At 41.7% G+C, this 12,454-nt stretch overlaps 2 protein-coding genes across 2 annotated transcripts; one reads left to right on the forward strand and one right to left on the reverse strand.

The window, feature by feature from the left end:
- Positions 1–2,909: 2,909 nt before the first annotated feature.
- On the forward strand, positions 2,910–4,532 carry rag2 (recombination activating gene 2). The gene has a single exon (XM_088298977.1). The coding sequence runs from the start codon at positions 2,916–2,918 to the stop codon at positions 4,530–4,532; it is 1,617 nt and encodes a 538-aa protein (XP_088155103.1). The 5' UTR covers positions 2,910–2,915.
- Positions 4,533–6,972: 2,440 nt separating this feature from the next.
- On the reverse strand, positions 6,973–12,118 carry rag1 (recombination activating 1). Its single transcript, XM_088298571.1, has 4 exons — positions 12,055–12,118; positions 10,699–11,056; positions 9,482–10,614; positions 6,973–8,705 (listed from the first exon to the last, which is right to left on the reverse strand). Exons 2-4 carry the CDS (start codon positions 11,040–11,042, stop codon positions 6,973–6,975), a joined length of 3,210 nt encoding a protein of 1,069 aa, XP_088154697.1. The 5' UTR covers positions 11,043–11,056; positions 12,055–12,118.
- Between the last annotated feature and the right edge of the window lie 336 nt (positions 12,119–12,454).

Consider the following 12,454-nt stretch of genomic DNA (forward strand, 5'->3'; position numbering starts at 1 on the left):
AGTCAAGAGATGTCACAAAATGGATTGGATTCAACTTTTTAGGTTCTGCATTATATTTTTACACCTTATATTGTGGTGATGGTAAAGCATTGTCCTTTGTTTCAGATATACAATAGACGGATTTGAACAGATGTCATCTGTCAAAATTAGGGTAGCAACAGCCAGGTAGTGATGCATTACAAAGGATAGAAACAGGTGCCACTGTAGCTTGTAATGACTTTCTTCTATTAATTATGTACAGATCCATGCACCGCCTAAGGTGCGCCCACACTGCATCGTCTGCACATTACACAAAAGCCCATGGCTACACAGCAGGCTTCACCGTTGCTTGCCGCGAATGCCTTTAGGTGGCCTGAACGGTTGATTTTTCTCTTCCCCCCTCGCTGAATCCCTACAGATGTAACCATTGTTCGAAAATTAAGACAAAACACATCCATCTGACATCATGTAGTAACAAGAGAAAAGTCCTCTCTCCACAACTCCACTCTGCAAGCATCAGTTTAGGCACACAGGTGCTGCACACTTTTCAAGCCCTAACGGTTTTCCAGGCACTTGTGGTTTCAGTCTTTGTTTTTCACAGCTCGAGTGTTCTCTCAGCCACACAGTGCACAAAAACATGATGTTAATGAGAGAGCCTACATCTGCTTCAAGTTCAGTTTTTCTCTGGGTGTTTAGGCAAGTTACTTCTCTTCAACCCTCAGCTGATCTGACAGATGGCGGGACGGACATCTTTTTCATCATCTCATAATGGGGCATTATCGTAGAATAACGTGTACACACACACACACGCATTGTTCTATAGGGTTCGATGGCCCATGCAGAAAGTACATATTTTGAGCAGCAATTGAATAAGATGTGCACAAATGAAATGCCTTCAAGAAGTAACTCCATTAAAATGGGTGAGGGTCTGTTTGGCGTTTTGGCAGTTTTTAAAGCCTGCAATTAATTATGATGCCAGATATGAGCACAACCTTAAGGGATGAGCAGAAGGAAGACAGAAGAGGCTTTGTGTATGAGTAAACACATCAGAGAAAAAAGCGCAAATCAGAGAACGCTGAAACAAAGTGTTTAATTGAATGCAACAGACTTTCGGCTGTGCAAAAATAAATGTGACATACTAATACAGCATTCACTTGGGAAAATGTCTTTTCCCTTCATAACAAATGAGTTAAGACTTGATAAATCGCTGTTTTTGAAAGCAGTTGGAGAAAATTAATTACACTGGTCAACAGCTAATTATAATCTGAGATGACTTTGAGTGTACCCAAATGTATTTTTGACTTCATCTAGAAAAGTTTACTTGCATCTCTGATTAAACATTTTTGTAAAAAAAATGTCGACCAGTTTTATTGATCATAATACTATAATGATTATTACATATTAATAGTCTGCAAGCAAATAGCAATGTGGCAAAAAAAATTTAAAAATAAAAATCCTTCTCTTAAAGGTGATAAAACAAACGTCAGTCAGGATTTTGTGGCATTTTAAGTTAAGAGAATTTTGCCACGTTATATTTTGTGTGCTTTAATCTGTATCTTGTTATGGCATCGCACACAGGCAGTCCTAGATATGTCTGCTCTGCTGAAAAAGCTGACGACTAATTTTCTATCCTACTTGATCTGTGTATTTTAGGTCATTTTTTTCCGCTGTATTGTATTTTCATGCTGGTTGTGATTTGGACCTCTGTTGCGATAATCAGCATGTGTTAATTATTTAGCTGTTGCCTAATTAGAGCAATTTTTGTATGACACATTTAATTTACATGGCCCTTTGTGGAAAGTAAGGAAGTGAAAGAATAACAAACATACTGCTTGTTCTTTAAGGGAATGTCATTCAAGCTTTTTATTTTTCCCCAAGCATCTCTCAACATATTTACACGTCTGATGACTTTAGACTGCTCAACAAAATCTGTTGCTGCTTTTCTTAGCTTCTATTTGATCTGTGGCTGTACTTCTGAAGTGACTTGCTAAACGCATTCAGGCAGTGCCGCCAATGAGCAGCAGTCACACACAGTTAACCTCAAGATCTGGAAGTGTTTGTGAGTCAACGAAGCTTCACAAACTCACTGCCAGTGTCTGCTTTTGTCAAAGAGAGGCTATATAAAGAGTTATTAGGTTTTGCTTAGTGATCTTAAAATTCACAGTAAAGTAAGCTAAAGGTCTCAACACTCACGTCTCCTCGCTCAGGCTGCAAGGTAAGCGCATTAAAATTGATCTGAAACAACTGAAAGTTACGAGGTTACAAATTTGCACGGTTACTTAAGTCAGTTGAGTATATTAGTATCAAGGTTCTGCTACCGACAATGAATGATAAAAATGGCATAAACATGAACACTGAAATGCTCAAAATAAAAATCAACTTATCCTGTTGGTAATGAAGGTTTTTTTTTTAGTTATTTTGTTTATCAAGCAGCTGTATTTCTGCAATGATGAACCAAGATTTAGATGAGGCTGATAAAATTTTAATGATTTGTTGCTCCTGTTGCCCATTAAATGCATCCAATTTATTACATTGTGTGGACAAAAGAAAAGCATGGGTTATGTGGACGAATCAATCAATTAAGCATTGTTAGCCAGTAAGCGGTAGGATTGACGTGAAAAGGAAGTTGCATATCCGATATCCAATTATTATTATTATGGTCATCATTGTTCCCGCTTTATTCAGTCCGAATCAACTTGTGGCATAATTTGCGCTGAATGGAATAGGTTGTACAATTGTGGTTGATTCTAATTAAAATTGTGTTGTAATATCCATATTTTATATATGGGTTTAAGTTTTTATGTTGTTCTTAAGACAAAGCAGGGAACCATTATGTTGTTAATGATGATAATGACCAGGAAGTTGCTTCGAAAGGTGATGAAAACAACATCCGTGTGTGTGTTTGTGTTGTTTTGAAGCAGACACCTGCACCCAGGATGACTCTGCAACCATTAAATCCAGTGAACTGCGAAGGCCTTCTGCAACCTGGTTGTTCTCTTCTTCAGCTTGATGGGGAAGTTCTCCTAATTGGCCAGAAAGGATGGCCAAAGCGCTCGTGTCCAACAGGAGTTTTTGCCGTGCGCTTGAAACATGGCGAGCTCAGGTTGAGAGCCATATCCTTCTCCAATGACTCCCAATATCTTCCTCCTTTGCGCTTTCCTGCTGTTTGCCGCCTTGATCCACATGACGGACTTCCGGAAAGTTATCTCATCCATGGTGGCCGCACCCCCAACAATGATATCTCATCAAGTCTTTATTCACTTAGCATGGATAGTCGTGGCTGCAATCGCAAACTGACCCTGCGGTGTAAAGAAGAAGAACTGATTGGAGAAGTGCCAGGTGCCAGATATGGCCACACAGTCAGTGTGGTTCAGAGCAGGGGGAAGAGAGCGTTTGTAGTTTTTGGTGGAAGGTCTTACATGCCTGCAAAAGAGAGGACCTCAGAGAACTGGAACTGTGTCATTGACTGTCCTCCTCAAGTGTTCTTATTCGACATGCAGTTTTGTTGTTGTTCTGCTTATGATTTTCCAGAGCTCAGCGAGGGACAGTCTTTCCATGTGGCCCTTGCAAGAGAGGACCGTGTTTACATCCTTGGGGGCCACTCTTTGAAATGTGGCGGCCGACCACCTCGGCTCTTCTGTCTTCACGTCGAGCTCCTGCAAGGTTCTGCGTTACTGTCATGTGAGCTTTTTGACTTTGGTCTATCCATCTCAAGTGCCATAATCACCCGCACAGGCCCCGCTCACAAATATATTATCTTAGGAGGATATCAGTCAAACTCTCAGAAAAGAATGGAGTGCAGCATTGTCATTCTAGATGAGAAGGGGATTCACATAGAACCTCTTGAGCCGCCGAAATGGACCCCAGATATTGTCCACAGTGTAACTTGGTATGGCGGCGCAGCAGGGGAGCAAAGTATGTTACTAGCTGTGCCAAGTGAGAGCAGGTCATGCCAAACAAACATGCAGTATTTCTATCTAATAAACTTCCAGAAAGATGTCGACAACAATGAAGACATACAAGCCCAGCAAAGTGGCAGCCAGGAATTGACAGATTATGACAATTCTACTCCTCTTGAAGATTCCGATGAGCTCTATTTTGGTCGTGAGCCTCAAGAGCTGGATGATCATAGCGAGGGTGAAGATAATGCCTACAATGAGAAAGATGAGGAGGATGAGTCACAATCAGGCTACTGGATCAAATGCTGTGGTGGTTGTCAGCTGGACATCAATACATGGGAGCCGTATTACTCCACTGAGCTCCAACGGCCAGCCATGATCTTTTGCTCCAAAGGAGAAGCTGGACACTGGGTCCACGCCCAGTGCATGGAGCTCTCTGAGACACTGCTCCTCAAACTCTCCCAGGGCAACAAAAAATACGTCTGCCTAGATCATGGGGGCCTTCCTAACCAAGAGATGACCCCACCTCAAAAGGTCTTACCACTAACGCGTACCCCTTTAAAAGTTAAACACAGGAAATCTCATGCTACTCTCAAGATGGCCAGACCCCAAAAAGGTGTTTTCAGAAGACTTTTCTTTGACAGCCGAGAATGACGGCTGTGTGTTTGTCATGTAGTGCAGAGGTCACCGGCACTTTTTGTAGCTGAGTGATACTTCTTTAATTAGAATTAGAATTAGAAATCCCTTTATTGTCATTATACTCAAGTGTGCAATAGTGATTAACGTGAAGGGAAGGCAGTTTGATGTCCTTTTCTGAATCAACAAATTTGCTCAAATTACTTTGAATAATGATTTGTTGTTATTATTAATAATAATGATATTCATTTCACTGGTGATGTTCATGTTTTCTCACAATAAATAGGAAACAGATCATTATCACTTGGCAAGACTTTATTTCTACAATTCTCTGCCAGTGCTCACATGGCAATGCACCATCACTGGTTAACGACTTTCAGCAAAAATTGGTAACAGACAAAGGTAAAACTGAAATATTAAAGTAACCATATACATGAAGAGTTATATCTGTGTCAGTAATAGTGTTTTTTTATGCATTTGTGTTTATAGAAATAATAATTATGGAAATCACTGTGTGGATTTTTTGGTTTTGTTTTATTTTACTGTTTGAAGGCCCTTCTGTAGTATTGTGTGTGACATCATAATGTTCACAATAGAACAGTGTTGTTTATGATATTAAAATAAAAAATAAAGTAAGGAAATGAAAACTGAGTTTGTAGTTTTGACTTCCTTCTATATTAGACAAATATTTGTGTTTTTTTAGGTTAAGGCAAACGTTGCTACAAGAGTGGTCCCCAAATGACCGATGCATAATAGGCTAGAACTTTTGCGGCCTGGCAACTGGTGTTGAGTAGGTGGGGGGGGAGCTGGCATTTGCTGCTAATGATAACAGCTAGCTGCTAGCCAGTAGTAGCCACTAACGCTGGAAACGTGTGTTGTGTCATACAATGACCGCATAATTGACTAGTGGTTTCTTAGTGTCCTAAATTAGCAACTGAATATGCAAAATAGCACAAATTTTTTTTAAATGTATTCATTTATTTAAAAAAGTCCCAACAATTACTCAATGAATCTATCTAAATGGTATGAAAAGAAACACAAAGTCATTTTCACTAACTGTAAAAATATACTGTGAAACAAAAAAAATACACAATTGATTAGTTTGTTTTAAAGATCTAGTGGATATGCTGAAGAAATAAATACATGAAAAATGAGTTTGAATATAGTCTTTATTTTAAAAAAAAAATGATGAAGGAATACAGTTTCAATATTCAACTTACTGTAAAACATGGTGTGAAAACTGACATGTAATTTAGTGGAGAAGGGAAAAAGAAAATGAGGAATTGCTTGTGAAATGCAATTTATTTTGGCAAAACGCAACTATGAGACAAGCCGTCATGAAATGGATTCTAAAAGATGATGTCTGTTGAAGCCAGTGACAGCCACGCTGGTGTGTTGTTGCACTTTTGACAGTAAAATGGAATCAAACATCCAATAAAATAAGAAAACAAAATTGCTTGTCGCACCCACAAATGTCAAGGGCAGGAAAAGACAATGCAATCGATCAAAGAAAGAAAGTTGCCAACAAACTCAGTTTACACAAAATCCTTCTGTCCCTACTCCATCTTAAGCCGTTGTGATGAAGAAATGTCAAAAGAGGAAAAGTGCAGTTTTATACCAGGCTAAAGAAAAATCCTTGCTCGGGACTCTGCTGGATCTTTGGCTTTAAACTGCATTTTCATGATGTATGAAAAAGGCCAGTATATGCTTTATTTTATGTGAAGATGTCCAATAAGCATGATGTATCATCTAATGTGGACAAAATAAAAAAGATCAAATTCGGTTCAAAGTGACCTGGCATATTAAATTACGCCCACAGGGGTGCCGGGATAAAGCAATCAATCAATCTTGTGCAGAGGGCAGTCACGAAACAAAGAGCTTTAAGCTGTCTGTGATTGCGTTTTTCTCCATTCAAAATAACCACAAATCCACAAATGTGGTCAACTTAACACATTTTCCCCACTATCACCTGCTTCTATAAATATCAACTTGATAAATTCATAAAGGTGTCACATTCTTGCATTACAATAAACTACGCCATATTTCACACATTGGAGGAAGAAAAAAAAATCACTTTTTTGTTGCCAAATGAAAGTGTCTATGTGTTACCGTCTGCAACAATTTACTACCCATTCCTACACAGTAACCATCCAAGACAGCCAAGACACACAATCAACAAAGTCAAACCGCCGAAAGATTGTTGGAATATCAAGTCCAACATTAATCAACAATAAATGCATGAATAAATAGACTTAAAATTAGCAAAGTAAGAGTCTTATTACAGGAATAAGATTTAAAAAAAAATCTGTACTAAAAGAAAATTGATTGTGAAATCATTCCATTCATTGTCAGCTTTTTGTTTGAGTACAGTGTGTTAGTTAACAGCTTTGAACATCAAACCAGTCAAATCTTTAGGCTTATTTTCACACAAAAAAAAATATCAAAAATCAATGAGCTCCTAAGACGTACTTTTCCGGTCTTGGATTTCTGCGGTGTCCATGGTTGCCTGCAGGGCTTTTGCTGAGTCCTTATGAGCCTGCATAAACTTCTGCAAATACTTTGATGTGTAGAGCCAGTGATGTTTCAAGACATCCTCAAGCTCAAAGGCTTTTGACTGACGCGCATTCATCTTACGGAAACGCCTGAAAAGTTTGTTTGCTGACTCATTCCCCTCACTAGCCCAAGCACCAATAGAGCCATCTCGCTCTATTATTTCGGGGACGTGGGCCAAGGTCTTGTGCAGGTAATTGGTTATTTTGCCATTGTACCTGTATTTGAAGGTAGTGGAAATGAGGTCAGCAAAACTCTGGGAGTTGAAGGTGTAGCGGCAGAGCTGGTCAGGACATTCCTTGGCAGGGCAGGTGGAGCGCCACACGGGCTTCATCTGGATGTAGAGCTTCATCAGCTCCCTCAGGGCCTCCCTCCTCTCCTCGGAGGGTACCAGCTCGCACACCACTTGCACAGCCTCGAGGGTCATCAGCTTGCGGGCGTAGTTGCCATTCATCCTCATCACAGGTTTGAGCTTCAGCTTCTGCCTCAGTTCTTTATCCAGGGCTGACCGCCAGCTGCGCCGTTCCTCCCGGCTGGGATTTTCCTTTCGGTACACCTCCCCTATTTCGTCCTGAAATATTTTGTAGAACTCAGTGGCATTTCCAATGTCACAGTGTAACGCGTCAAGTGTGGTTTGGGTCTCCATGAAGGGCTTGGCAGAGACCCCTTTGACTCTGTCCCGGAGTTCCTCTACAGACTCAGAAAATGGGTTGGTTCGCCAGATTTCATAACGTGCCAGGTTCTCAACATGACTGCGTGTGACGGAGTGGAGCACCATATTTCTAGAGGCTTCTACTCGACTGGAGTCACACAGTGTGCAGATATAAGTGGATCCAGAGGCTTCCAAGCCCTCAAATTCACGTACCATTTTTTCATCGTATCCTGAACCTCTGAACTGTAAGCGGAAAGATTGAGGAAGGCCAGCAATGGACAGGATGAGCCTGCTCTCCTTCATTGCGTTACGCTCTGCAACCACGGGCGCCAAGACAGCTGTGAGTGTCTCGTGGTCCGCTTCATCCACAAACATCAAACAGAGGGGCTTGCAGGACAATTCTGAATTAGGTTTAGGCTCAGTGAAGATCGTAACCTCCTCCTTATTATCTTCATCAAGCAATACAGAAATAGACATAACGGTGAAAGAGAAGCGAACGGCTTTCTCAGGAACAACTGGTCCTCCGCCGTGCTTTTCACTGACATCGCCCATTCCGTCACAGGATTCTTTGATAATAACATTGAAGCCTAGGGTACAGGCACTGTCTTCTATTCCTCTCATCCTCAGACCCTCCACAATTTCCTCCTCCAGGTCCTTGATTGCTGACACCAGAGCCACATCATAGCGGAACCTTCGTGTGATGATGTCAGATGGCGAGTCATCCAAAGTGGAAGTCCATCCAGAAAGGCCATTTATGATACCCACATTGCAAGATGTCGAAACGTTCTTTAGAGCTGGCTGCCATTCAAACTGGTGAAAGCCAGGGAGAAGCTCTTTCTCAGCAGCCCGCAAACTGTGCAAGGGCTGAAAGATCTGGCGGCCGCTCGTGGCTTTGACAGTCCGGTACACTTTGTGATACTGGCTGCAACTCAGGAAAGTGTTGACCCGGATGGCCAAACACACAGCAGGATGCAATGCAAAGCCTCTGCCTGTAGATAGGGACAAATTAAAAAGTTTCAGTCAAACACAGAAAGAGCCAAAAGAATACAGAAACAACATAGGATAAGAGAAAAGGACTCAAAGAGAATAATTCAGCACCAAACTGAAGCTCCAACTTTCAAAAAGAGCTGGAGAGACAAACTTTTTCTCATTTAAATGTGGTGTCAAGCCTACCACAGCACAGCGAGATCATGAATGTATCATTGTCCAGAACACACAAACTCATGGATGACCAATGTGATACTTCCTTGTTTCTAAATGTCATTAACGGGCTACAGAGTGAAACAATAAAGCCGCCGAAAAGATGAGATGTATTGGTTACAGATGAAGACAGACACCAGCTGGCTGCAATTCTCAAGTGGGGACGTTGGGGCTGTCTGTGTCATTTGCTGATACAAGAGCTGCTGATGTTGTTCTGATTCTAACAGCCCCTTCACAGGAGTTGTTATCCTATATCAAAGGGGAGTGAAAATGAAAGTCTAACATTCAGGCAGAAAGATAGTGAGGGCTGTAGTAATTCGTGAAGGGCTAACAATGGTCCTTTAATAGACAGTGATGGACTAGCGTGGAAAGTTTTCCAATCAAACGCACTGAAAATCTCTCCGAAACTGTGAACTTTTCAACTCATTAATGAAGGGATGAGAGCAGCCCTCAGACGATAGACGGCAGAAATTAACGAGCGCTAATTAATTTGTTTGTGTCTGTCGTTTGGTGCGGAGTTTGTGTGTACACTGATTGAACAACAGACTGATTCATAGCCACTTACCTTGCATCGTGACCTCCAGCTCATCCGCCATCCGGTGTTCATTTGCAGATCTCAGTGCCAGCAGATACAACGTCAGACACACTGATTTTAGGTCGCCACCTTCCTCTTTATCCGCAAACGTCTTCACCTGGTTCTTCAGATTCCTCAGTCGATGCTTCTGGGCACGACGTGTGAGGGATAGCAAGTGTTGACGAGGCCTTCCCCCTTTATTGGTAATCAGGTAGTTGTCAAGCTGCGATGATCGCTGCCTTGCATCCTGCTCTTCCACATCATGGCTCATGCGGTGAGCTTTAAATGAGTCTAATCTTACATGCTGACCACAACCTTCTCTTGGGCAGAGCAAAAGCAGAGAATGCAGGACTAACAAAAAAGTTTTTGCAGGAGGAATGAGGTCATCTCCGGAACAAGGTACCTTGCAGGCAGGACAGTGAGGCCCTATGAAGTTTTTGAATTTTATAATACAGCTGTGGCAGAAGAGGTGCCCGCAGGGGGCTTGAACTGGGTCAGAGAGCAGATGGTCACACACCATGCAAGTAAAAGAACCGAGGAAATCAACAGGGAAATTCTCAGATATAAGCTTGCTACTTAGGTGTTGGTTCTGACAGTGTGTGATGGTCCTCACCCAGTGTTCTCTTTGGATACTGGGACTTCGCCATGTCTTGAGGGCAGCACCATAAAGGTGGCTGCCAAATGGTCTCAGAACTCGACTCTCACCACTGACCGTGATGTGGTTGTGCTCCAACCTGGTTCTTTTCGTTAAACTTTGGGCTCTGGGGGTGGCTGTTCTCCTCTTTTTGCCAATCTTTTGGAATAATTGTTTCTTGGGTGAGCATAGGTGGCAGAGAGCACAATGGGGTTTCCACTCAGGGACTTTTGTCTTGGAAAAATTGCATACACCACCTCCCCGTATGGCAGTCATCCAGCAGCGATGGCAAAATGAAAGCGGATGGACAGATTCTGTATCTTCAGTCACATCCACTTTAAAGACTTTGCGGATGACCTCTGGCCATTTGGTTGAGGTGCAGCCCATTTTGCGGAGGGAAGTCTTGCTTTCGTGATCCAGAACTGCATGAACATCATGGATCGGGCCACTGATTTTCTTTAACAGGATTCCACAAAGGCGGCACAGGCATCTTCAAAAGAAAACAATTATTATTGTTTCTAGAGAGATCAAATGTAGCGTCAAATCAAGTAAAGGTTTCATGTTAATGAATCACCTGAGGTGGTTTAAGTGGTTGTCAATTTCTGCTACCTTCATATCCAAGTTCTGCTGAGGTGCTTCAGCAATTTCCTTGCTTTTTGCATCGAGGCACAATTTCATTATACTACCTGTACTTGTACCATAATCTAACTGAATATTTGGAGCTGTATCAATATTAGGTTTAGTGATCCCTGACAAGGCTACCTTCCCAAGCTCTGTTTCACTGGACATAGGGGCCTTCTCCAAGGACTTCACTCTAAACAGTTTGAACTTCCACTGAGTGTAGTTAGAATAGGGATGGTGAAGCTCAGCCGGCATGGTTGATCTGGGGCCATCTGTCTCCAGGCTTTCCTCTGCCATGATTGGACTTAAGCCTAGGAGAGGAGAATGAGAAGGAAAGTGAGACAAGAATGCATTCAAATGCTATGGGTGACTAATGTTCACAGACAAAAAAAAAAAAAGTATTAGGGAAAGAAAGTGCCTATGAGACATAGATTTAAGGATACGGAAACATTTTGATTCAACTTATTAGTCCCCTCAATGGTCTTTTAGCTCGGAGTCAAAACAATTTTACGTGATCTTTCCATACCCTAAAATTCACCGATCAAGGTAGTGAATACTGACCTGCAGCGTTGTGTTACGCCAATATATTGAACGCAAGAAACAAACAGTCTGATCGATCCAGCGACCCAAATCTTCATTTCTCTCATCTGCAGTCTTCCTGCTCTGGAAGCCTTTAAGGCTGTATTTCTTTGACACAGAGAACTTGCTAAATCGGCCCCCTTATCCCTGCAAGACTGTCAATCATTTATATTTGTCATTTTCTAAGCTGGAGAGCGGATCAGAGCCCCAGGAGCCATAAACTGGCTTTGCGAAGGCAGGGGGAAAATTGAAGACAGTTAAACTTATTTCACAATACATTGAAATTGACTAGGGAGGGAAAGAGGAAACGAAAACAAGAAGCCATCACACTGAATAGATATCATAATGAATTATTTCAAATACAAAATTGTTCAGTTTGACAGCTCATAATTCAAATGAACAAATGATGCGTTTGGACAATTTCAATAAGACTGGAAACATTCCAGTGTTTATTCTACTCGAGCTAAATTCCATTACCACATCAGACATTAAAGCAAAATGGTCAAAACAATGGTGAATAATCTATGAACTATTTAAGAGTCTTTCTTTTTTAGCCTTACCATATTAAACCAATGGTACTTTTCCAGCAGCGTCTCCTGCCTGAACTTCTTACAGTGCGCTCCCTGGAAAGCTCCTTTCATTTGAGAGGCCTTTATTTACTTCTCATTCCGAACTCTCTTTTGAGACAAACAGCTGAGCCTGTGTACATGAGAGTCAGCTGGGCTCTTACCTTGTTTTTCAATCTCAGCTGGCGTCAGTCCCTTGAGGCTGCTCTCTGCGTGGGGGGCACAAGGGAAGCCCTGGAGCAATAGGCCTAAACACACTGCGGTATGTGTTTGTCTTTCACAGCTTGAGGCATCTGTTACCAGGAGTCAAAGCTCCATACTCAGTAATTCATGGCAGCTTTACTTTTGTGGCTTGTATTTATACCATTTCCTTGTCAAGATCCCAACAGTCAACTCTCGCCACCTGATGCAAGCAGCTGATTTCTGGAAGAAAAGAAAAAAAACAAGGTCAGAAACTGTGGTTTACGCACGTGCATCGTTAGGGCTGAAGACAAACAACTTTCTACTCCCACCAAACAGCTGATTGTGCACATACAATAACAACAATATGTAGAATTTGCAAAA

Source organism: Idiotropiscis lumnitzeri, chromosome 6 (assembly GCF_059441095.1).
Source record: "Idiotropiscis lumnitzeri isolate Australia: NSW breed Sydney's pygmy pipehorse chromosome 6, RoL_Ilum_1.0, whole genome shotgun sequence".
NCBI classification, from domain to species: domain Eukaryota; kingdom Metazoa; phylum Chordata; class Actinopteri; order Syngnathiformes; family Syngnathidae; genus Idiotropiscis; species Idiotropiscis lumnitzeri.